The following is a 27,394-nucleotide window of genomic DNA, read 5'->3' on the forward strand; positions in this document are numbered from 1 at the left end:
ACGTAACGAACGACGTCGAACGCTTCTGGCTTTCGCCTCTCTATACAGTTACATTTAAAACGGAAAGTTGCCAGTTGCAAGCTCTTTGTTTAAAGAGATTGTATAAGGTTTTGTTTCTTGAAATTTAAAAAGCTGGCTGAAAAATACACTAAAAAATACACAAACTGTAGTAAGTATTTAAAAAGTATTTAATAAAAAAGCCATTGAGAAAAGAACGTTGTTGAAATTTTGTTTCAAAAACTTGTTTGTTAAATAAAATGTAGGCACAAACTTTTTATATAACATTATTACACGCTTTATAATGACTTTTTGGCTGTAACTTGGAAAAAAATGTGGGTTTTCCATCCATTGAACTTTATAAACTTGAAGTCATCGACACGGAGGTTTTTATTACGTGCTGTAAATTATAAAAACTACTTAAGTAGATAGTTTAGATGATTACGCAATTTTCAATCTTAGTGATAAAATATAAATGAATGTCTACAGTTTACCAGTTTTTTAAAAGAAGGTTTTCAATGGAGGTCTATGGCCAGCTCAGAATTTTTGTCAGTCAAATGAACCGGCTTGACTCCGCCTTGATTAAGGTGAACGCTCACCTAGACGCATCGCAAGAACCGTACGCGCAGAAGTCAGAAGCATTTTGCGGCAAAATAGATTTCATACAAAGATTTATAAAATGCGATGTCTTCGTCGCGTGCGGCTCCTGCGGTGCCTCTAAGTGCGCGTTCTCCTTTAGGCGCACACAAGGAAGCAAATGATTGATTAGACCGGCCTTCCTGCACAGGATAGACTCGTCAAAGAATTCGGGTCGTTCCGCACATTATTGGCCCCATTTAGTGATCCTGCGCAGCGCAGTGCAAACCGTGCGACGCAACACGCGCTCATTGCTTGCGCAAGCGCGGGGTCAGCCGCCCACATTCACGCGCAAATGTCACGTTCAAGGCTCACGCTGCGCTTGCGATAATACGATTGGACATTCATCACTGCACTTTTATTTCTTAATTTTATTTTCTTACTTAAGTACGTACATATTTTTTTTCATTCAGTCTTTGACAAGAGTGGATGGAGCGAAAGTGGTATATCAGGAGAATTTCGTGGTATCTGCCTACCCCAACGGGAAATAGGCGTGATCTTACGTAAGTATGTAAGTACATATCATTTAGTAAGTAAGTTTCGTTTTGTTGGTGATTCCGATTTGAAAATAATTATTAAGTAGTTAATATAAGTGAATTGTAGCGTTTACGACGACTCCCCGAACGGCGACTGCTTGAGACATTACGTCTGTCATTTACATGTACAGTTCAAAACACAATTTTAATCACGCTACATACAAAGTATCATATCTTTCATGTAAGAATATCTATCAATTTGCAAAATTACGACACTTCGCAGTGCGAGGTCACTTCACTTGTAAATGGTGCTGACCTTAAAAAGTTAATATTCTAGGTCATCATCCTCTTTTACTAGACGGTTAAATGGGGTCGCGGTACTTATGTAAGGACCCTAGAGGGGATTACAATAAGTCTAGAAAAACTGGTTCTCATGGCGAGAGCTGATCCTAGATAAGTAAGTATACTTACTTATAAAACACATTCATACTTGCATAACCTCACGGACGTCATCTTAACAAGGGTGGGAAGAGAACCACGTGACCGTGAGAGAAGAAAGCTGGCCAGTATTTAATAAGATACTTATGGAGTTTTTGGAGGGGCAAGTCACAGGGACTGTAACCTGGAACCTGACAGAGGGCAGCAGTAACTGTCAGTACTATTCAGAGGCGGAGGACAGGAGTCCTAGTATGGCTTTGACTACTCTGGACGCCATCCCACTTGCGTCAGATAGAGTACTATGGGGCGGAAGGCAAGAGGGAAACCACTGCCCTATTTATCCCTAAAAAAAGTAGCATGGAAATTGCTGCACAGACAAGAGCGTGACTCTTAAATTGATGATGATGATGGAGTTTTCAGATGGATACTGCATATCCGGTCAAAAAATTAATACCAGCGGTAAATCTACACACAACAAGACACAACAAGATTCACAAAGAGAAAATTTAATTCGAAAAAAAACTGACTCAGACGGGATTTGAACCCGCAGCTCTTGTCAAGCCGGGACGAGCGTATTAACCATTACACCACCTCATGACCATGCGAAATTCTTTCGAACCGAAGTCGATTCGAAGCCGTTCATTCAGATTTTTTTTATTAGATTTAAGTTATCTCTTTGTGAGTTTCCTTAAGCAGACCAAGTATTTAATGCCATTTACGATAAATCTACAGTAAGTCACGTCAAAAAAAGTACTGTACGTACTTACTTATATTTCAAACAGGTTTCACTGTAGACCATATTGCGGCTATCCTATTATCCTATTAAGTTGACCAAACAAAAAGCTCTGTGAAACGTGGGTCTTGAAAGTCAAATAAAACCAATGTATTTATCATAAAAAACAATTTAGTGTTTTATTACCGTGGAATGAGACCAATCTCTCGTGAATACAATAGGTATTAATTACAATGAATTCATTCGTTCATATATTTCACTGTAGCCATCGCTAGAAACCCGATGTCATCGTTATACAAACAATTTCCTTCTGAAATAGATGAAACGACCCTCGAGCTCAATTTTGAACATTTCTTTGTAAAGCCCGTACTAATAAAAAATATTTAAATGTCTAATATTACCACTGTATAAAATAGGGTAGTTCACTCGCCAATCTCAAAACTTGCGCCTTTATCGACTATCGCTAATAAAGTTGGTTCTTCCGAAAAGACAGTCTTAAGGGCTTATTATACCCATAGTCAAGGCCACAGTGGTTGCCATGGTTACTCCCCACCAACTCTCGTTTCCCGATCAGATCGTGAAGTGTAATAGCAAATCGGCGGGTCGTAACCATGGTAACCACGATCTAGAGCGAATTGGTGGGGAGTAACCATGGTAATTGGTTCTTCTGAGCTTATTACACCCACTTGTCCGGCAGGCTACATGCGTCAACGCCGCGGTGGTTGCCATGGTTACTCCTCACCAACTCTCGTTTCCCGATCAGATCGTGAAGTGTAATATCAAATCGGCGGGTCGTGACCATGGTAACCACGATCTAGAGCGAATTGATGGGGAGTAACTATGGTAACCACCCGTGACCTTGACACATCTAGCCTGCCGGACAGGTAGGTGTAATAAGCCCTTTAGAATAACACCCGTATTGTAAGATATTAACCCAAACCTTCCTCGACTCGACAGTTGAGGCGACCTTAAGGAAGACCTCGAACCCAGCTAAAAATCAATATTCTCAGGGAGTGCCTCAAGCTTTTCTCGAGTTTATTCCAGTGAGGCATGACGTCATTATTTTCGTATCATTATGTTGGCAGTATGATATGCTCGACACCAGTGAGTAAAGTCTTCAAGTAGACGACGTAAATGACAATTTAAAATACTTAACAAAATGCTCCTAGAAGTTGAGTGGAGGAAGTTCGAGTTAACATCGTAAAATACGGGTTTTAGCAACCAAGACTCACTCGACCATATAATAGGAAGCCTATTTATAATAATGTAAACACATTGTTATTAGGTGTAGAAAATAATTAGTAAGGGCTTTGAAAACGTCAATAACTTTATGAAGAATGGGCTACTTGGCAACCTAGTCAAATCTTGAGGGCAGTCTCAGCTGAGATTAGTTTATTAATACCACCCTAAAAATCAATCTCATTTTACTTTTCGACTTATTTTCGAGCACGATGTTTTTATTGGAGGAGCTCGGTGGCGCAGCGGTAAACGCGCTCGGTCTGCGATTGTTAAAGTTAAGCAACTTTTGCAAAGGCCGGTCATAAGATGGGTGACCACAAAAAAAAGTGTTCATCTCGAGCTCCTCCGTGCTGCATTAGCAGTCGTTAATAACCATCAATCCGCTCTGGGCCCGCGTGATGGTTTAAGGCTCGATCTCCCTATCCATCCATAGGGAAGGCCCGTGTCCCAGCAGTGGGGACGTTAATGGGCTGATGATGTGAGCATGATGTTTTTATTGATGACGTCAAAGGACAGTATTTCCATACAAACTCCAAAGAAAACTTTTGTTTTGACGTTAATGTGAAAAGTATCTCATTTGGCTAGGTTGTCAAGTTCACTTCCCAAAGATTCCTTCATAAAGTTGTTGAAAATTATGAATGAGTACATTTTCTCCTGTATCATACTAAATGCAACAATCGTATCATTCACTAACTGAACTTGAACACAATGGCATTCCTCGCATTCTTTTTCGGTAATTAAAAACTAACAATTGTTAGTTCCGGTTACCGCATACAACTGATTTTCTTTGAAGTCTTTGTTATTACTGAACTGTGTGCACTGTCTTCACGCTAGAGGACTTTACGGCATGAACAGAGACACAAGAATGTTACTATTGGCCATAATAAGTATCAAAAAGGCGAAACACATGGAACTGTGTCTATACATAATATATTAATATAGACAAGAGTCGCATGATTTTCATGCTAAATCGATGTTTGCTATGGAAAATGAAGATAGTTTGAGATATAGGGATGGTTTTCATCCAGAAAATCATCCATAGAAGGGACGAAAAAGGGGTGGAAAAAATTTGACGCGCGCAATAACAAAAGTCCAACGCGACTGCAGTCACCGCCAGAAAGGCAGTCCAAACTTGGAAATTAAAACTTTATGGCCATAGTAACAGCACAGCGTAGTGTAGCATAGTACAGCGTTACATCTGATCTGACCAGCGTGAAGACAGCGGCCTTCATAAAACTGTATACAAATCACAACATATAAACATAATTTGCTTAAATAATCGCAATACCTAAGTGGAGCTACATTAAGAAAAGGTATTTTCGATCAAAATTGTTTAGGTATTGCGTAATTATGGTCTTAAAACATAATTATCAACTCATTCAGTGAGCACGCGATTTAGTAAATGATATATAAATATAATCAATCGACTCAGTTGTTGAGCTGCAAAGTCGGCGGGTAACGGAAAGGAGAATAAACTTTGAATGGTCATTATTTAAATCAAGCCATTTGTAATCAAACTTCTTGGAACCGTTTAATATATTATGTGACAGATTTTAAATAACCTTATAAATTATACGGTGATACTAAATCTTAATACACACAGAGGCGGTGCCCGGAGCGTTTCGGACCCGAAAGCAGGACTTTGTATGCGTCTACAATCTACATACATGCCTCCAACGACGCCCCGCGATTTCTGTGTGACTGCGTGCAACCAAATTCGAACTGCAGAGCTAACATAAAATTATCGACCGTTTAAATAAATTTTATCGAAATCGGTAAGTTTTTTTTTCCCTAACATGCATGGCACGTGATTTTGTTCATATTTTGACAAAACGACATAATTATATCGTCAGAATCGATAAAATAAACAAAGTTTTATCACGCATGTTAGTGCATCGCGTCGCCTCTGACTAAATATGGCGGTTTTTTCCACTTTTTGTTTTTAAACTCACCAAATTCCATATTCGCCGACTTCCTCGCTCCACAACTCACATTGTCTCACATCACAACCGCCACTTACGTTCCAACAATGTTAGCTTATGATTATACAAACATTCGAACACACACACGTTAATATGAAAACCTACTAATTAATTAACAATTTAAGAAATCAGGGCGGTTAACACGGCCACATCGAAGGAATTCATCTAAAAAAGAAATATTGTAATTTGACATTTACGCATATAAAAGTAAGTGCGCAATGCAAACAAATGTCAAATAGCAATATTGCTTTTTTAGATGAATTGCTTCGATGTGGCCTTTTAACCCTCTAATCTCAACACGACTAGACCAATTTGCCACTGGCTCACATTCACAACACAATTTTTATGAGTATTTAAACGACTTACTCTACGTAAAATTAAAAATGTATCATCTCTGCTTCTGATCCCGAATATCAGAAAGTTTCGTATTATTCATAAAGTTTTTTATTCGCTGTCGATTTTTTCGAATGTTTCGAATTTGTAACTATGTTCCTTCAACGGTTAAAAGCACATCCAAATTTAAATAAATTTGTTAAATAAAATAAATTAAATTATTTGTACCCATTCGAAATTTAAATCGAATTAAAAAAAATCGAATTTCGAATTTTATTTGATTCAAATTTTAATAGGTGCTTTATACCTAAACTATAAAATCCTGCAGCGTGAAAGGTAATTCTATTTTTATCAATATTGATTAAGTTCTAACTCTGAACTTTAACTTCTTCATTAGCTACGCGATGCAACGTGTAAGTTAATAAGTAGTTTTAATAAAACATAGATTCGAAAATAAGTCTACTAGTTATATTCATATCCACGTTGAGAATCGTCAAATCGTAATTCAGTATCGTAATAATGGCCCCCATTCCTGCAAACACCTAATTTTATTTTAAGTTACACCCGTAATTTTCAAATCCGCCTAAAGAATGGGACGGATGATTGACAATTGTTAATGTTAGTATGAAAGAATAACCCAGGCGAGAATCCGTTTAACGTCTGCTGTCAACTTAATTCTGTCGTGTTATTGGTTAATATAAAATTTTTGTAAGGGTTTTTTATATTCCTGCCTAAAATTCACGTGTGTTCCATGAAAATGCCTGTCGATTACCCTTTCCTTTTCGGCGGATAAGAAAATGACAGCAATAACTTTAAATAAACTTAGATGGTGTGTACCGGAATCAGCACCAATAAGAGGCCAAAGACGTAGCAAGATATGAAACTGCTGACCTTGCAGTTTGCCCTAGCCAAGTCAAATTGCACCTTGATGCAGGAGGAGTTCTGGCCGATGGGCATGTATCGTCGTTGCCGCGGTAGAAAGACATCTACCCGGCGTCATGTCAAAAATACCTTCGTAAAACTGATCTTTGTTTAGTAAGAATAGGACATGGCAGGCTGAATCATCCGATTGTCTGAATGTAAGATAAGTTTCGTGTTTCGGAAGTCACGTAACGCCGTTTGTCCCGCCTAGTTACTTAAGTAAATACCCAATGATATAAGAGGTGTCAGGGGCGTTTGGCGGCTCAGTAATAACCCTGACACCAGGTTCTCAAACCCACACGAGAGAAGCTCATTAAAACTGTATGCGGTAGTGGTGCCCTCGTTTGTTATCCTTAGCGGACTCGGCAGAGCGTCGCCTGGCAGCCGCGTAGACCGCTAGCTTGGACGGCGAAGGCAGGCTAGAGTCCCTGGGCCTGACGAGGGATTCCCTGGACTCCGCTGCCGGCAGGGACGCCGACGTTGGCACTGACGGTAGCTTCCGGACTGCGTCGTAGGGTAGAGGGGAGCTGCGTGATGCTGTCGATGCTATTGAGCCATCCGAGTCCTGGAAAATAAACCAAACCAAAGATTTTCGAATTCGTTTTCGTCTCTGTCGACAACGATGAAATAAAACATCACGAGGAAACCCACTGAAATGCGTTTCGGGGGTATGTGACTTAACGTGTACTGGTATGGTTTTCCCTTAGGGATAGAAAGTTAGACTTCCAGTCGCTGTAAACAAACCTACAATAAGTCGCCTCAAAAAAAAATCGATCAAAACCGCTGTGATGTTACATTATACGAATACACAGTCCTCCTTTGGTCTGGTTGCAAAAAAAAAATGCCAAAAGGAAAAAAAACATGTTTGTTCTGTACGTTGTGGTAGGTCAAGCGTCGATAAGCGAGTCGACGACAGATAACAAACGTTAACTACCCACAGCTGTTGTGATTATAACTAAGATTGCATAATTACTAATTAAATACATCGTTGAAAAGAATAAGCGCACAATGCTGTTATTAAACCTGGCATTCTAGTTACTTATACAATGTAATTTACTGTTTGCACCTAGCTTACAATTTCAATAGGTACTATTCAATTCAGAGATAATCAGATGTATAAAATTATCAAGCGAATCAAATCCCTACAATTTGATTCCAGTTACAAGAAGGTAAATAGACTGTTCTGTAGACATGGTAACCCAAAATTTTGTACTGGGTGTTAGTGACATCGTAACGAAAACTTTAAGGGATGATTCAGACCATGATCATGACGCAATGGTATAGCACTCTTCCTCTTAGGTGGAATACCATCCTCGTCAACCCTGGTGTCAGGGTTATTACTGAGCTGCCAAAGGCAGTACATGGTTCTGAAAATAGTTAAAATAAAAACACTCAAAAGTAATGAATTTAGCGATCGAAATCCCACTTGATATTAACTCAGAATCATGGTCTGAATCGTCCCCCTTAGTATTCGTTACGATGTCACTAACACCCTGTATTTAATCTGAAGACATGGAACGAGAAGGACAGATGTTCATCAGATTCGTCTCCATAGCGTAATCCCGTTTTCACGGGTCTCAAAACCTGGAGATATATCAGCATCAGTTATTTACAGAAGATCAAAAAAAAGCGCGTGAAGAGCGTGAAGTTATGGTAGGCACCTGATTAGGTACCTAAAAATAAACCTTGTAAAAGCTATACACCTCTTACCTTCCTATTATCCCTATGCTCCAGCCGATCGTATCTAGTAGTCCTCGCGGAGGGTTTCCTCGGCGGACGCGGCAGTGCGGACGGCGGCGGCGGCAGGCTTGACGACCTGGTCTGCTGCGAGGCGCGGCCTTGGCGCTCCAGAAGCAGAGCCTCCTCACCGCGCCCGCCGCCCCGTGCCCCCACCCCGCCGAGACCCGGGAAGCAGCATAAGCCACGCTATGGGGAGATGAAGTTGTTTGAAAATTTGTAGTACTTGTCTGCATATAAGCTGTGGATTTAGAGCTCGTTTATGTGAAATTCCTGAGCAAAAATCACGTCAAAAATACTGACAACAATTGGTACAGGCCAGTTTAGTGTTCGTGTTGAATTAATGTAAACGTCTTATAACGTATCTTGGACTCTAGCACGAGGGACTTTCCAGGCTGCGTTCCTCAAAAACAATATAGTTGGCGCTGTAAAGACTTTCCTAATAATTATTATAATTATTATTAAATATATTATTATTATTGTATGTTTTTTTCATATCTCGGGCCTATGGAGGCCCGGACTTTTGGAAGGCGTGCGTGAGCCGATATTATTATTATTTTTTATTAATATTATTATTTTATTTTTATATTTTTATTATTTTTCCTATTAATTATTATTATAATTTCATGGATAACAGACATGATACATCTTCTATCTTTGTTTTTGGGACGATGACCCTTTTTATTACGCCTTCCACCCATTATTATTCTACTCAATATAAAGAGAAGCACTGTAGGTAGCAACATAATTCTATACACAATCTGATTCAAATACCAAGAAAAAAATATTTTTATACCTAACTAAGCCTCTGCCATTATATTTTTGAATAATTATGTAACCGAGCAATGAGAAAATAGGCAATTATCACGTTAAATCTGTACAACGCCATCTATATTGCTTTTGGGTAACGTAACCTGGAAAGTCTGGGCGCATGTTAAACTATGTAGTACCTACCTACCAATTAAGTATAGCGAGTTAAGCGCATTCATTCACTCCTCGCATAAACCTGTACGGGTTTTCTGTTTAGAGGAGCGTCTTATTTTATTTATAAGGATTTAATTGTTTTTTTGATATTGAATAAAAAAAAAAAAAGTCTCTAGGCATTTTGACTTGCTCACGCTGAATCTACAGCAGCGCGCAGCCGAGTGCGTGCAGTAGCGCCATCTCGTGCTGTTTGTCAATAACTAAGAGTCACGAGTTTTCACGAGTCCGCGCCACGAAATCCCGCACCTACGGCGCTGGTGTAGATGTATAGCATTACATAAGCTCAAAAATATATCTCAATTGGGGTAGTCAGAGAGGTACATCCATCATAAGACGAACTAAGTACCCCAAGTAAGGTGGTGAGCCGTATCGACGTCTATAATGGTTGAGCCAAGTGTGTTAGTTGTAACTGCACTTAAAATAGATAACTCATTGGTGCAAGTCCGGTACCGGGGTTCCAACCGGCGTTCCAGTTCGAAAAGCAATCCGGACGATTTTTCCGGAAGTTTATGCATGAATTATTACGCCTTATTAATTAAGTAGTTCATTTCAATCAGTCAAGTTTTAATGAAAATGTTGTATTTTCAATGGAACAAAACTAACTGTCAATTAAATGAAGCAATCATACTAAATACCTAACGAAATCTCAATTAGTATCCACATACTTACCGGAATCGGCTTAGGCCAGGTTTCCACTGACGCGGATATGGGCGGAGAAGAGCGGAGATGTACGGACTTGACCAATCACAGCGTTCGAGAGAGCGAAAAACGAAGACACTCTGTCACTCTCTCCCTCGCGTGATTGGTTGATTCCTGCACATCTCCGCACAGCTCCGCGTCAGTGGAAACCTGACCTAAGATTGAACATACCTATTCCCTACCTATGTAAATATTTACATACGTACTTAATTATTTATATCTATTATAAAAAAAATTAAATAACTTTCCTAAAGCGTAAGTGCACATCGAGTACATAGAGTAAATAATGCAGTGAATTAGCACGGGTCAGACACACCGTAAACTGGTTCAGTGGGACAACAATGTTTACATTTAGTTGTGATACTTACCTTACTGCGACGCGCTGGCTGTTATACTGTGACCACTGCGATACGAACGCTACTAGATTTACTTGGAATAAGGAACTTTCCAAGCTCATCATCTCCCTAGCATTATCCCGTTTTTCACAGGGTCCGCTTACTTAACTTGAAGATTTGACAGGTCCGGTTTTTCACAGAAGCGACTGCCTGTCTGACCTTCCAACCCGCGAAGAGAAAACCAGCCCAGTACAGGTTAGGTCACATACCTCCGAAAATGCATTTCTCGGGAACGTGGGTTTCCTCAGGGTTTACCGCTGAGCACGTGATCATCATTTATGATCTAAACATGAATTCGAAAACAAATTCGAGAATCATTGATTTAGGCCTGTGCTGGATTCGAACCTGCGACCCCAAAGTGAGATGCAAGCGTTCTACCAACTTGGCTATTATACTGGGCGTTCTACCACGGCTCTTCATGCTACATTCAAAAGCAATAATATAGATACATTGTTTTAGGTTTACGCGGTTATTATCTAAATTAAAACACATACTTAAATAAATCATGTTAATTAATCATGGCACTTGAAACAGTGTCGAAATATCGGGACTCTCATATCCCTGATTTAAACGCGGTAAGAACCCGTTATTATGTGTTTTAATAATAATAATATAGATGGCGCTGTACAGATTTAACATGATAATAGGCTACTTGGCGACCTAGTCAAATAAGATACTTTTTACGAAACATGTAAACGAAAGTTTTCTTTGGAGTTTGTATGAAAACACTGTTCTGTGACGTCATTAATAAAAGCGGTCACACATCGTACTCATAAATAAAATTCGAAAATAGGCCGACACTACTCTACTACTATTTATAGATTAGCATTTAATAATTTATCTGTGACACAGTTAAATACCCTAATACCTATTATTTCATTGCTCGGTCGGGTACATAATTATTCAAAAATATAATGTAATTTGCAGAGGCATATAATATTATAAAAAAAATAATTGTTATTAAATATCTATCAAGAATTATTTTTATTATACGTTTGAATAATTATGTCAGGGAATTATCACGTTAAATCTGTACAACGACATCTATATTATTTTTGGGGAACGTAGCCTAAAAAGTCCCTCGTTGAGGATAGCAAGAGCGCTAAAATTCTTATCCAATGATTTTAACGACTAGTAAAATTATATACTTAACCAAAGTCTTAGCGTTCGTATCGTAGTGGTCAATGTACAGGAACAATGTCAGTAGGCTATCACTGCAACACTTCAAACAAAGGCGAATTAATATTAATGGTCAACGTTAATTGCTCAAACACTTCATTTCACTTTCCAATCTTAGTGTTAGTAGTATAATGAATAACAAAATGTAATTTTAATCTCTTTAACGTAGCATTATTACTCTGTGATACTAAGCTGTATACTATCTTACTGAGCTGTATACTTTCGTACTGAGCTGTATACTTTCGTACTGAACTGTATACTTTCGTGCTGAGCTGTATACTTTCGTACTGAGCTGTATACTTTCGTACTGAGCTGTATACTTTCGTACTAAGCTATATACTTTTAGCACGAAAGAATAAAATACAACTTCGTACTATGGTGTAGTATATTGATATTGCTATCCTTGTCTCGGGCGCATACGTCACCTGAATACAGAGCAAGACAGTCAATGCTGGACGGTCTGCCCAATAGATTGATGGTGTGTTGGGGAGCCTAATCATGGCAGTATACAAGAGGTGTATACTACAGTATGCGTTGCTACGTTAGATAGGGTATGAAAAGTTACAAAAAAGGATAATAGAAGTTATGTCTTGCTGTAAAACTCATAGATAAAATATCAATTTCGTAATAAAAACTTTTGGGGCGACTCAGATGATGATTCTGAGTTGATATCAAGTGGAATTTTCCGTCGCAAAAGTATGGAACTGAAAATAACTAAAAACAATCACCAAACATTTCATGAACTTTCCGATAGGAAATTCCACTTGATATCGACTCAGAATAACGGTCTGAATCATCCTCCTCAGTATTCGTTACGATGTCGCTAACACCCTGAATAAGAAACTTTTTGTATTATAAAATAAACACTAAATACGGAATTCAATAGTGTACAGTCATGAGTAATGTCATGTACCCACTTTAGAACCCTATCGCACTATCATATTTGACATTTAATGAGATTTACGGTATAATTTGTCAAAAAAGTTAATGTGACATGGTATCAGTGTATGCATATTAGTACTCGTGACCGTACAAGGGCGCCTGTATTATTTTTATACGGTTAATACGTTATAAGGTGTAGGGGAAGCTCATAAAGCTTGTTAGGAACAGCCAGTAAAACCACAACTAACAAAACAACACGTTTATTCTAAAACATGCTTCTAAAAATAAGGCAAAATACATTGAATACATTTATAAAAATATTCTTATTATACGTGATATACGGAAAAAGGACTATTTAGGCATCGGCGATTACGTCATCTCAAAAATAGATTATAGACCTATAACTATGACACAGCCGTATAAACGCGACACAGACAAACCGCGCGCTCCTTAAATCCTTAACGACTTTCGGCCTTTAGACAAAAGCATAGAATAAGGAATAATATTACTAGGTATACAACGGAATCTCTCCGCTCCCCGCCAGCATCTGAGATAGGTCCCTCCCCACCTCCCATCGCATCAGCGGTGTATTGTATGAAGTGTCCGAGGTGTGACGTAAGTGAGACCCAGCGGGGGTGACGTAAATTTAGCTCGGCACAGATACCAATTCACGAGAGAGGAGTGTCCGTTCTATACATAGTTTTATTATTTATTCTATGTCTACGTGTTAAAAGAGCGTTAGAAATACTGACGTAACATATACAGTTATGCTACGTGCCTGAACACACTGGACATTCTGGGCATCTAACGAAGATTGGAGAGTCTTTGACAAATGAAATTGGAATTATATCCTCCCTATCCTTGAGACTAGTAGCATAGAAAAAGTATTTATAGTATTCTGAATGGCCATAAGCAGTTAAGGAGTAAGGAAGCGCGCACGGACTATCTGTCTCCCTCGCACTTACACGATAAGAACGATATTTTTGTATGGAGTAACCGGTCTGTGCTAGAGTAGTTATACAAATATAACTAGATTAGATAATATTTGCTAAAATGAAATAAGCGCCAATGACTAAACAGGGGCTCAAAAGGCCACATTGAATCAATTTATATAAAAAACCAATATTGTTTACTTGATATTTTCTGACATTGCGAACTTATTTTTACATGCGTAAATGTCAAATTACAGAATTAGTGGGCAGCAGTAACTGTCAGTACTATTCAGAGGCGGAGGACAGGAGTCCTAGTACAGCTTTGTTGACTATTCTGGGCGCCATCCCACTTGCGTCAGACAGAGTACTGCGGGGCGGAAAGCAAGACGGAATCCACTGCCCTATTGTTCCCTAAAAAAGTAGCATGGAAAATGCTGCACCGACAAGAGGGTGGCTCTTAAATTGATGATGATGAAATGTCAAATTGCAATATTGCTTTTTAGATTAATTGCTTCACAGCGGCGTATTTGGACCCCAGTATTTTCTATTAGGACATCACATGTTTACAACTTACAGTTACATTAAATACATCGAAAGCCTCGAGTTATTTTCACTCAAACGTACATGAAGGAACACATGACCAAACAGTCAGTTTCAGTCCGCAGTTACTCCAAAAAAGGTGTCGATTCTCATAGACAGAAACTTGTTTCGTTTGACAGGTCTAAAACTAGCTCTGTCTTTTTCTTGCACTTATTGTAAAAGAGAGATGGCACTAGTTTTAGATATGTCGAAACAATAAAAGTTTCTGTTACCAACTGCCAAAATTGACACTAATATAAAAAAAAAAAACAAAATTAAGGTCACTTTGTGACGTTTTATACATTTTAAAACTTCGAATTTTCAATCTATCATACCGTAGTTTTAACTTTAACAAAATTAAAGATGAAATAGGTATTTTATTATAATTAGAAATAACCAATCAACAAAATACTTATTATTAAGCTTTCAATGGCCGCGATTCCTGCAGGCACCTCCTAATTTTATTTTAAGTTATACCCGTCATTTTCTTATTCGCGGAAAAGAAAGGGGACGGATGATTGGCAACTGTTAATTTTAAAATGAAAGAATAACCCGGGCGAATAAAATAGGCATCTCGCTCATATGCAATCCGTTTGACGTGTGCTGTCAACTTAATTCTGTCGGGTTATTGGCCAATATAAAGTTTTGGAAGGCTTTTTTAACTTCCGTCTTAAATTTACGTGTTTTATATAAATTTTGTTTTTATTTGCCTAGCGATTACCCGACCCTTTCCTTATCGGCGGATAAAAAAATGACAGGTATAACTTAAATAAACTTACATGATGGAATCAGAACCACTATTTTCTACAAATATAGTTAATAACCAATTAGAACCGGAAAAGATCTTCCCAAATGTTATAACCCCGATGTATATATGCCTTTAGAAAAAGTGACTTACAAACTAGTAAATAAATACAAAAATTAGACGTACTTTAGACTCTAAGTATAATATATTGTCATTATTAATATGATATTCGAAACAACTTTATACAATCCACACACATCAAAAACTAACTAGCTTTGGCATACACTTTTAATCTTATGCCTCTTTCAAATCGCATTTTGTCTCCCTCCATCTTTATTTGTCTTATAGATGCGTAAAAGGAAAGAGTCGAAACAATTTTGAACTTCGAAATTCAGTACTAAATTATTACAGTCATAATTGGCACTTTTTTATAAATCCGCGATATAATGCTTCAAATAGTTTAACATTTCATTGGTCTCATTCAACCATTTGCCATAGTCATAAAAGTTTTACGGCTCAGACAGACTTGGGGGTTAAAAAAGCCAGTTTGAAACAATTCATCTAAAAAAGCAATATTGCAATTTGACATTTGCGCATATATATAAAAGTAAGTGCGTAATGCGAACAAATGTCAAATTGCAATATTGTTAGATGTATTGCTTCGATGTGGCCTTTTTAACCCCTCGGGTCTGTAAAAGCCTCAAAACTGTTTTAAATGTAACGCACGCGACTCTTTCTCGCCGCGACAGAGATCAACTGTCTCTCTCTGTGCAGTACTGTGAGTGACGTATGTCGAGGCGAGAAAGAGTCGCGCGCTTACGGTGCTAAGCCCGCAGTACTCTTGAAAAAGTTCAATGAAATTATAAAAATCAGTTTATAATTGTGATATGAGACCTTGAGGTTTAAACTACATCTGGGTACACCACATCGCACTTTCCTACGCTATCCTTTTCTATCACTCAGAAACGTCGTTTGCTAGAGCGAGATAAAAAACGGGAGTGCGACTGCAGTCCGACTGTCTCGTCAATTCCGCCTTGCGGTCGCATCGTTTCGCTCTGGCAAATGACGGCTCTAAGTGACAGAAAAGGATAGAAGCAAAAGTGCGAAGCGATGCAGCCAGATATAGTTTAACCTCTCATCTGCCGAGATACCAGACACAATAGATTTTACATTGTGTCTGGTCGAGATCCGCGTTCCGGCAGATGAGAGGTTAAGCCTGACGGTTTCTGAGCAACATTGTCTGAATGATGATGACTTCGGCGGACAAAATTTATATAGTTCCGTCCTTTGTTAACGCTTAGTGCAAGAAAGGGAAAGCGCTAGTTTTAGAAATATCGAACTAAACTTTAAGTTCGTACCGTCATAATCGCTGCCAAAAACTGAGTTGATATTTAATCATACAATTCGAAGTCGACCAAGAGGGTTCCTATTCCTATACGAAATATCATATAAAAATACTAAATACGATAATTGGCTAGTTGACAGTAGTAACAAAAAATAAATGAATGAATGAATGGTATGAAATATGTCGGATATGGTAGTTCATCATTTATCGATAATTATCCAATAGTTTCTTTTTTTTTGGTATTAAGATCAATTTAAATATTTTATTTTTATTTATATAATATAAATACGTATTTTTATCTGTGTATTGAAATGGTCACAGTCTGTGCAAAATTCTACATTCTACTTAGTAAACAATTATTTCAAGACCCAAAACACGGGCGGCCATGATTGAGCTTCGTGTGACGTCATATATCACAAAATAAACAAAAACTATGTGTCAGGTTTCAAGTTATACTGTTTGACAGATTCTTTATTGAAATGTGACGTCACTGGGCAAATATCACGTGACCAACCGTTTCAGCGCGAAATTTGAAATTAATGAAGAAAAATATGTTTTTTGTTATTATAAAAGCTTTTTCTTTTTATAAAAGCGTTTGTACATACATACATACATACATAAACTCACGCCCGTAATCCCTAATGGGGTGGGCAGAGCCACAAGTAATCAAAGACAACTTGCAGCCACTGTTGCGCGTAGCGTAAGCGTTTGTATTTTTTTAAATACTTATCCGAATACTGTCAAGTAGACAATTGTTGTCAGTAACCGAATGCCTAACAAGACTAGTAGACAAACTAGTGGAGAAACACGTCAATATCATTACGGGAGATTCTTACGCTAATATTACAATATTATTGGCACCATAGTTTATTTTGCATAGTTCATCTAACTTACAAAGACACGCAACAAGGCACTCAGTTCAGGATAACACTTTTTTTATAATATATTATTTTTGTTGTGGAATTTAATTAATACTTCCACGGACGGCTTCCGTGGTCCAGTGGTTGAGTATTGGGCTAACGATCCGGAGGACCCGGGTTTGAATCCCAGTGGGGACATATCACAAAAAGCCCTGGTTTGGTTAGGTTAGCTCATTGCAGGTTATTACAGGCTGATCATGTGATTGTTCGAAAGTAAAATGACACCTGGGTTGATGAGGTTGGTAATCCACCTCACAACCCACTTGATAGAAGAAGATAGACAAAGACCTCGAGTACCTTTCATTCCTAATATGACAGCCCCAGTATGCTCCATACCCCCTCCGGTGGATTGAGGCGAGGCCTGTGCCCAGCAGTGGAACTTACATAGGATGTTTATTTATGTTATTTATGTCATGATATGACGACATCGCCTCTAGCCGCTTGTTGTAACTATTTATATTATTACTATAGACTTCTAATACTGATAACATTTCTGTTCCTTGAAGCTGCGACCATATATATTGCTAGATGCACTCTTGTCGCCTAAAGACTGGCACCGTCAAATAGAGTCGTTATAACAGCGATGCGCTTCGCTTCATTCTTATTCGCCCGTCGTCAAAGTTATCTCAGTTACTTATGGTATAAATTAGATTAAACCTTACGACACTTTTTCGAAATACTTGAAGTCTATTTAATTTTTAATTGGCACTGTGCGTCTAGTAATATATATTATCGAAGATTGAATTATAATATTTCGCAAAAAGGTAGATGTACTTCTAAAAAATCTTTAGAAGCATTATCATAATGTTTACATATTTTTCATAATCTAAAATTCGGGAAAATCAGTATCTTTGTACCACATTGGATCGGCTTTTAAAACGCAAGAGATTAGTTAAAAAAGTCAAAATCTTTTCAGTATTAGAGAGCCGTGGGTTACTGTTAGAAAGCTAAATGTTAACAAAACCAAAACATAGTCACACTGTTATAAAACTAAGCTTGGGAAAAGCTTATACGGTATTTGTACTGTGGGAATGTTATGTAGATTGCGGAATAACTTCGGAATGTGCTCAAAAAGATCTATTTATCGGAAATTATTTTACCTTACGAATCAAACCGATTGAAACTTTCCTAGAACTTAACAAAAGTTGATCGAATGCTGTATAACTTAAGATCGTGTTTTTTCAACCCAAGTTGAATTTAGATTTAACACAATTTAACAATTTTAAATGTCTATTTTCCAATTCCATAGAAATTATGATTAGACTACGAATTCGTTTTGTCTACTTTGATTATTGCTATAACGCGAAAGTTATAACCCTTAAAACGTATAAATATTAGAGTGACATATCTCGTCTCATTCGTACCAAGCTATATACCGTTAGTGCGAAAGAGACATGTCTCTCGTCTTTTTCTCACAAACGGCTAGACGAAGTTCTTTATCTCTGTCTAGCTATATAAACAGTCGCTTTCGATAAATCGTTCAAGGTATCGAGTTTTAATTTTAAGAGAACCAATATTATAATCCACAAAAATATATTTTTATACATAATGCATACGACTAAATAGCTGAATAACGCGAGTAAATTATAAACTACATTAGTAGTATGACCCATAGGAGCGCACATCACGGACCGAGGGTGGCGAATAGGAGGAGTGGGACGTGTGGGCCATATGGGTCAAATGAAGCCCATAGGGCGAATGTGATATCAGTAGTATGACGCATGGGAGCGCACATCACGATCCGAAGGAGGGGGCGACTGGAACGAGTGGGTCGCGTGGGCCATATGGGTCAAATGTGGTCCATGGGTCGAATGCGATATCAGTAGTAGGACGCATGGGAGCGCACATCACGATCCGAGGGAGGGGGCGAATGGGACGAGTGGGTCGATTGGGACGAGTGGGATGCGTGGGGCGAGTGGGTCGCGTGGGTGAGGTGGGGCGAGTGTTGGTGCGGCAGGTAACTCACGGCGGGCACGGGCGGGCGCTCCAGCCGCGCGTCGAGCGCCGCCAGCTGCTCGTCGAGCCGGAGCGACGTGCTGTCGAAACCACAACCTACGGAATGACAAATACATTTATTAAAACACGTTGATCTGACAGCCTCCGTGGTCTAGTGGTTAGAGCGTTAGGCTCACGATCTGGAGGTCCGGGTTCGATTCCCGATGGGGACATAGTCGAAATCACTTTGTGAGACTGTCCTTTGTTTCAAGGACTTTTCAGGCTTGAATCACCTGATTGTCCGAAAAAGTAAGATGATTTCGTGCTTCGGAGGGCACGTTAAGCCGTTGGTCCCGGCTATTAGCCGTAAAAATACCTCCACCAACATGCAGTGGAGCAGCGTGGTGGAGTATACTTCATAACCCCTCCGGTTGATTGAGGGGAGGCCTGTGCCTAGTAGTTGGACGTATATAGGCTGTGTATGTATGTACGTATGTGATCTGACAGAGAGCTCGGTGAGGTGTGGGTACTGGAGGATGGTCTGATCAACCCAGGTGGGATATAGTCGGCAGCTTGTTGTGTAACGTACCGCTGGAGTTGTCGTTGTGCGGCGAGTAGTTCCGCCGCGCCAGGTGGCGGTAGCGGCCCGCCACGCCGGCGCCGCCCACGCCCTCCGCGCTCGAGAACGACGCGCCCGACGACAGGCCCACTGGAAACACAACAACGCATCATCATCATCTCCCTAGCATTATCCCGTTTCCACAGGGTCCGCTTTCCTTTCCCTCATTCAGCGCTTATCGCTATCGACCCACTAGGGTCGATTAATTCTTTCAAATATTTTTCCTCTCAGACGACGCCCTGAGCCGAGGTTCGCGCCCAACTGGGCACCCTCAGGCCTGTTGTCTTAAACGTTGTACCGGGTGAGAGCCTTCAGCGCTCCCCATTTGTCCGGCCAAGTAGTTAATGCCATCTGCGGCAAATCTACAATAAGTCACGTCAAAAAAAAAAAAAAAAACAGGGTCCGCTTTCCGAATGGGGCATATACTTAGGTCGTAACAATATCAACCTCTCTGATTAACATCGCTCCCGGCACTAACTTCATGTCCTGGCTAGATGCCTCGCTGACAACACTCTTTCAAAATTTCCATACCCTTCGAATTTGGTGTTTCCCCGTCACTTCCCTAACTCGTTACCTATCCGCCCCGCACCAATACGTATCGGGCGCCGCGCTAGATTTAACTCACCCCCTCTTGGTTCTAAAGGCTACAGTCTAAGGGTGGTATTAATAAACTAATCTCAGCTTCGAGACTGCCCTCAAGGTCATGTCAATGTGACAGTTCTCATATAAAAACAGGAACTTGAGCATGATCTTGAGGGCAGTCTCAGCTGAGATTAGTTTATTAATACCACTCTAAATGGCTAGTAAGCCGTTAAGGAGTAAGACACTCCAGCGCGGGTTATTTCGCTAGCACTCACAGAGAAAGGCGGCATACGGTAAGTATGAGACTTTTATGCGGAGTGTAATGGATATGGTATTTAGTATTCGTTCATTCATTCCGTGTCATTCACTCAACTAATATTAGTTCTTACCGAGTTCCTCTCGGCTGGAGTTGTTCCGTAGTGACGCGCCGCTGTCGTAGGCAGCACTTGTGTGTTTCTGGAGCACCTTGATCATAGCATCCCGCTCAGCTACTTTGGATTCCAACTCTTTAACCCTGAAAATAATGTTTATTTCGTTTACAATAATCTTAATTAACAATTACCAGAGATACATCAAAAATATTCTTAATTTATCTTCTTGTATTTTTACATCTTTGTGAGGTGGATGACCAACCTCATTAACCCTGGTATCAGGGTTACTATTCCTTCGTTCTCTTAATATTATATTCTCAAAATATTACATTCGCAAAACATTACATTCGCAAAATATTATATTCTCAATATATTATCTTTTGTATAATGAAGTACAAAAGTACATGCACAGGCACATGTCTGTCGCAGCAATGCCGGAGATAAGGACAGTCCAGCCTATCGCCGATCATCTGCAGGATGACATTGGAGCTGGCCCGCACTCTGCGCACCCGGGACATGACGCGGGCGCGCACCGTCGCATGGAGGCAGGCGGTGCGCGCCGCCGCGATCATGCCCGACGCGCTGCAGAACCGAGGCAGCCCCAATATCACCCTGAACGCATTATTGTACAGGATGCGGAGGTCGCTGTAACATCGCTTAGTGTAGTTCGCCCACAGGCTAGGGTGTATAGTGATGTACAATACGCTTAGTTTCTTCTCAAGCCGCAGATCGCTATAGAAAGTTAATTGATTTTTTTTTTCGTTACTAGAGAATGATTATTTTTTACGTATTTTCTGTTTCATTGTACAGGTAATATTTTGAGAATATAATATTTTGCGAACGTAATGTTTTGCGAATGTAATATTTTGAGAATATAATATTATGAGAACGAAGGTTACTATTGAGCTGCCAAAGGCCCCTGACATGGCTCATGTCACGACTACATACTTACTTAAGTAGATAGTTGCCACGACCACGTTAGGATATCACAGCTTATAATGTTCTAACCAAACTAGGGGTCGGGATTTTTTGTGACACGACCTCGCCGGGATCTCTAAGGTCGTGAACCCACCGCTCAACCACACCACGGAGGCCTAAATGCTAAGAAGATGGTCACCTGCTCTCGAGGTCAGCCAGCTTCTTCTGCGCGGAGTGCAGCTCATCCATATGTCGTATCTTCTCGTTGCGAGCCTCGGCCATAAGACGCTCCGCATCCGCTGAGGTCTTCTCTAGAGCTGCTATCTTCGCGTCCCTGGTCACATTACAATTATTATCATTTAAAATAATTACTTTCATTCCTATTATAATAACTGGAAAACCAGTGACTGACTCACTCACTCACTGACATAATTGTTCTCCCAGAAAGACTATGGCAAATCTTCCAGATCTTCGGAAAGTGGCATCAGGAAAACAGTCTAAGGCCTAGGCAAACTAGTAATAGTTTGCCTAAAACAAGTGTAAACTTGTTTTTTTTCTTTTTGTTTTCACACAACGTATTTAAATCTTGGTTAAATTCTATCACCGGCGAAAAATACAAAATGGCGGAAAAACAAGATGGTCGCTATACAAGTGAAAGAACTATATCTACTCAACCGGTAAGTGGGTCATTTTCGAACAAATTTTATTCGGATAGAAAGGAGAAACAAGACACGCGAAGCTGCTTTAGCCATCTAGTTTATTATAATTATATATTAAAGTCCCCCCGCCGCGTCCGTCTGTCGGTTCGGAATAAACTTAAAAACTACGGAACGGATTTAGAAACAGTTTTCACCAATGGACAGAGTGATTCAAGAGGAAGGTTTTAGTGTACAATTAACTAATGTTTTGTTTAAGATATCCACTGGCTTGATCGTGACTTTTTCGAATCTCCCTTAACAAGTGACTTACTTTGGTATAGAGGCGGCAGACACGGCAGCCTGCCTCAGGGCGGCCTCCTCTAGGTACCGCTGCTCCCACTTGGCGCACTCCCCCTCCAAGGCCAGCAGTCGCTCGTCTCTCTCCCGCAGTTGTCTTCGAAGCTCCGCCTCGCCGCCCGCTGTGTTCACAGCGTTTGATCCGCAGTTGCACTCACGTTTTCTATAAGGTTTTAAATCAGTTGTTTTTAGAATTCTGCCTCGTGGTCCAGTTGCTTGAGCGTTTGGCTCACGATTCGGAGCTCCCGGGTTCGAGTCCCGGTGGGAACATATCACGATAATCCCTAGTTTGGTTAGGACATCACAAGCTGATCACCTAATTGTCCGAAAGTAAGATGACCCGGAGTACGGATGGAATTTTGGCGGCTCAATAGTAACCCTGACACCAGGGGTGATGGGGTTTGTAATGCACCTCTCAACCCACACGATAGAAGAAGGGTTCCGAACCTCAATGGGTAAAACGGAACCCTTGTAGTAACACTTTGTTTTCCAAAAAAAGTGAAAAGTTTTCAAAGACAGAATAGAATAAGAATTGGGTAGTTTCCTGGGTCAAATATAAAAAATGAAATTCTGATTAATAAATAAAGACAGATCTAAAGGTGACAAAAAACGTTATCTTTTTTCTATTTATCTTATTTATGAATTTTAATAAAGAAAAATGTAATAACAAGTGCGACATTTTGTCACGTTTTTCTATGACGTCACAGGTTGCATTTTCATACAAATTTCAGAGTCATTTCGTATTTTGACGTTTAGTAAAAAGTGACTGATTTGACTATTTGGAAACTAGCCTATTATTTATTATTAAAGAAGGCCACACCTTTAACAACAATACAATGACATGAACAAAAAACCACACGAACTTACATAAATACAAAAGATATACCTACTTTCTTAACCATGTCAAGTGTCAAGAGCATTCCTCTATTGATTTAAAAAATATATATATAATCATGATTTATGGCTGTGGACGTCCCGATTAAAATGATGCTGGTATTCTGTGAACCCTGCTGAGTGAGGCTATGGCCACCTTTGGAAATGAGATGCTTTGGCCAGCTCAACTTCTCTCGCGATGGACAGCTTAAGCTGGACTAGAGGTTATACCTGAGTGTCTGCAACTCCTTCTCGAGCTGCGCGCGCAGTTTCCGCTCGGTGTGCTCGCGGCGGTCCGAGGCTTGCTGCAGCGAGGCCAGCGCTCGCTGGAGCCCCATCACGCGCTCCACGTAGCCCGAGGCATGACGACACTGCAGCCATTCATAAATACAGGGTTTTAGTGACATCGTAACGAAATAATTAAAACATATAATAACGGACACACACACATATCAACACATCAGTCATCCCGTGATCATGGCACTTGCAACAGTGTTGAAATATCGGGAGTCTCATATCCCTGATATAAACGCGGTAAGAACCTGTTATTATGTGTTTTAATTACGATAATAACCGTGTAAACTTAAACGTAACGAAAACTTTGAGGGATTATTCAGACCATGAATCCGAGTTGATATCAAGTGGAATTTTCCGTCGCAAAATTAATTATTTTTTTATTAAGTCACCCTAACCTGTATTAGGCTGGTTCACCCTTCGCGGATAGGAAGGCCAGACAAGCAATCGCTTCTGTAAAGAACCGGACCTGTCAAATCTTCAGGTTAGGTAAGCGGACCTTGTGAAAAACGGGATAATGCTAGGGAGATGATGATTGCATGGTAAATATTTACATGGGATGGGAAATAGATGCGAGTTGATGTATTTACTCACCTCTTCCTCGAGTCTAACGACGTTGGCCTGCGCATTGGTGAGCGCAGTATCCAGGATGTCGATGTGTGTGCGTTGTTCCTGCAACGTGGCGCGCTGTGCTGCCATCTCTATCTCCTGCCGCTCCTTGGCGCACGCCAGCTCTTTATCTAACGAAATGTTAGGTTTAGTACAGAACTACAGAAGTCACTTGAAGTCAACGCGCACCTGGACGCGCCGCAGGAGCCTCACGCGCCGAAGTCATCGCATTTTGCGGCAAAATGCGGGTCGTATGTACAACGGGGATAGCTGCGCGAGGTTGCATACGATTTCATACAAAAATTTATAAAATATGATGACATCGGCGCGTGCGGCTCGGCTCCTGTGGCGCATCTAGTTGCGCTTTCGCCTTTAGAGGGAAACATAGAGGTGTGGATTTCTGCAAACTAGTGCAGCCACCTCCTAATTTTAAGTTATACCGTCCTTTAATATCCGCTGAAAAGAAAAAGGGGGAGTCGACAGGCTAATAATGTATGGAACACACTTCGTGGAGGCAGAATTCTTAAAAAAGCTTTCAAAAATGACAAAATTAAGTTGGCGTGTGCTATGTGCGAATTTGATTCGTCCGGGTTATTGTTTCATTGTCAATTATTGGTCAGCAAAAATTTAGCTTGGATCGCCATCGACTCGCAAAGAAGAAGATTGTTTCATTCATCCGTTTATTTCCTTTTTGGCCAATACCACTTAAAGTGGGATAAGGGCAGCAGAATGATGATGAATACGCTCAGATACGTAACACACGTGACGAGTGCTGCGTCGAAGTTTTTCGGGAAATCAATCAGATACAATCTCAATAGGGTAGTATACTAACTCTGCGTGATGAGCTGCGCAATGAGCATCTCGCGGCCCTGCAGCTCCTTGCGCAGTGCCTCCGCGCCCGCCTCGCCGTCCGCGCGTGCGCCCGCCGACACCACCTCCACCTGACGGACAACGCGGCTATCACACCCCATAGTCATGCAGGCAACCGCGCCGGCGCGAATAAAACCGAGGGTTTCAACCAATAGACGCGGCAAATGCTATCTACGTACACAGATTGGACAAAGTCCTCGATATAATTCGCGCAGATCGCGACGCGAATAGCGTGTCGCGAGGACTGACAAGTTCATCATATGGGTATCCATATTCTGTCCAACACAAAGTTTAATTGTAAATTTTATGACTTTGTTGAGAACGGCAACTCTCCAGCGGCTGAGTTTGGTTTGCTCTCCCCCCCCCCCCCCCCCCCCTCGCGGTCTCACTTTAGTCTGCAAACTATGGGCGTCAGACGTCACACACACAGATGCGCGTGTACGGTAACGTCAATGTGTAGTATCTGTGTGAAGCAAGGTGTTTTGTATGAAGTGTCCGAGGTATGGTTGTGCATCACCTGTTGTTTGAGTGCTCGGTTGAGGTCGTGCAGGCGGCGGCAGTCGGCCTGCAGCCTCACCCGCGCCGCCCTCTCCAGCCGCTCGCGCCGCTCACACGAGCTGACCAGCTCCTCGTGCGCTGTGCGGACCTTCTCCACTTCCTCCTCCAACTGTGGAATGAACGTTGTTTTAAAAAAGTGGATATTTAAAATGCTAATCTACAATTTTCTTTTTCACTTATTTTCGAAGTTGATTTGTGAATTAACGCAACAATGAGTACGACGTTTGACTAGTTTTCTGGGTAATGTCGTATTTTTTAGAAAATCCATATTGACGATTCGTAAAAAATATCTCATTTGACAAAGCTATCATGTAGCGTATTGTGGAAATCGTTGCAAAGGAACATAGTTGCTCAAGCTCAAGATCTCGGTAATAACACTTCAGCTGGTGGTTCTCAACTGCTAGAGCTTCCAGTACTGCCGCAAATGCGTCGTTAGGGTCCTCCGGTTCTTCCCAGGAACCCTCGCCGCCGTTGTACCAGACCCTAGACTGGGACGGACCTCCTCGTAACTATCTGACGTCACCTTGTGACTGCAGCATCGATATAAGTTGGCAAAGTGACCTCACCTTGCTAGTCTTAGCAACTCTCTCACAAGCATCGGCCAGCTGTCTCTTCAACTGATGGTTCTCAGCAGCTAGAGCGTCCAGTACTGCCGCGAAGGCGTCGTCGGGTTCCTCCAAGGAACCCTCGCCGCCGCTGCACCAGCCACTAGACTCGGAGCCACCTGGCACGGCGCGGACCCCCACGCTAGAATAATAATCATTCATTTATTACATGCAACTGGGTGTATTCATCTAGGAATACATACAATTTTACATAAGTCATTTTTAAGGTGCTGTTGGCGGTCTACTGCGGAAACCATGATACACAACTACCTTCACCATCATCATTCATCATTGGCCACAACATCTTGACAGATGATGGTAACAGTGGCTGTGTAGCTGTCTCGTTTTGCTGCAGGATCTCTTGCGACTCTTCGAGCCAATAGCAGCACGGCACATTTGGCCGCATTTCACACAAATAAAACGTGAGTCAGGGGGAAGAACAGTGGTGTGAAGGCGACAATCACCCTCAGATATAACATAACATAGCGCCTGTACCTCCTATGCCTCAGTTATTTTTAGCGCTAAATTCAAAATCTCTTGATAGCTCTACCAATTTGGATTCTGATATTTAATCTGAAATGACATCTTTCGATGACTATGAGGAGCAAAGAACACACACTCTAAATTCTTTCTACAGCTGATTTTGTAATATTTTTGTTTTTGACCATTGCATAAATCTGTTGAACCATTTTTTGAATCATCTAAAAACTCTTACCTGGTCAAATCCGGTTGAGACCTCGACAAATTCAACTTCTCTTTGCTAAGTTTGGCTTTAGATCCCTTGCTCTTGGGCTTGCGGTCCTGCGAGGGAGCCCTGGCCGCCGGCGGGGTGGCGCCCCGGGGGCTGGGGGATTGCGCCACCTCCTTCGCCAGGTGTTTCAGAACTGATGACTGGTTGAGGAAGTCGTCGGGGATCTCGGTTATCTCCTGTTGGAGAAAGTATGAAATGAAATGAGATTCCACTGAAATGGAAAGGGACGGGTAATCGACAGGCATAAAATTTATGGAACACA

The 27,394-nt window shown here is 40.7% G+C and overlaps 1 protein-coding gene across 1 annotated transcript in view; it reads right to left on the reverse strand.

Annotated features, from left to right (window-relative positions):
• Positions 1 to 2,433: 2,433 nt before the first annotated feature.
• Positions 2,434 to 27,394, reverse strand: part of LOC126369373 (angiomotin-like) — a 28,698-nt gene continuing 3,737 nt past the window's right edge. Inside the window, exons 6-18 of the mRNA XM_050013741.1 lie at positions 27,097 to 27,308; positions 26,343 to 26,523; positions 25,736 to 25,885; positions 25,181 to 25,289; positions 24,334 to 24,479; positions 23,677 to 23,816; positions 22,547 to 22,735; positions 21,777 to 21,911; positions 20,678 to 20,802; positions 19,677 to 19,796; positions 19,119 to 19,204; positions 8,466 to 8,681; positions 2,434 to 7,320 (exon numbers count right to left, since the gene is read on the reverse strand). Coding sequence (XP_049869698.1) covers positions 7,069 to 7,320; positions 8,466 to 8,681; positions 19,119 to 19,204; positions 19,677 to 19,796; positions 20,678 to 20,802; positions 21,777 to 21,911; positions 22,547 to 22,735; positions 23,677 to 23,816; positions 24,334 to 24,479; positions 25,181 to 25,289; positions 25,736 to 25,885; positions 26,343 to 26,523; positions 27,097 to 27,308 — 2,061 coding nt within the window. The 3' untranslated portion in view covers positions 2,434 to 7,068. The remainder of the gene's footprint in view (positions 7,321 to 8,465; positions 8,682 to 19,118; positions 19,205 to 19,676; positions 19,797 to 20,677; positions 20,803 to 21,776; positions 21,912 to 22,546; positions 22,736 to 23,676; positions 23,817 to 24,333; positions 24,480 to 25,180; positions 25,290 to 25,735; positions 25,886 to 26,342; positions 26,524 to 27,096; positions 27,309 to 27,394) is intronic.

The sequence above is a fragment of the Pectinophora gossypiella genome, chromosome 9 (genome assembly GCF_024362695.1).
Source record: "Pectinophora gossypiella chromosome 9, ilPecGoss1.1, whole genome shotgun sequence".
Classification (NCBI taxonomy): domain Eukaryota; kingdom Metazoa; phylum Arthropoda; class Insecta; order Lepidoptera; family Gelechiidae; genus Pectinophora; species Pectinophora gossypiella.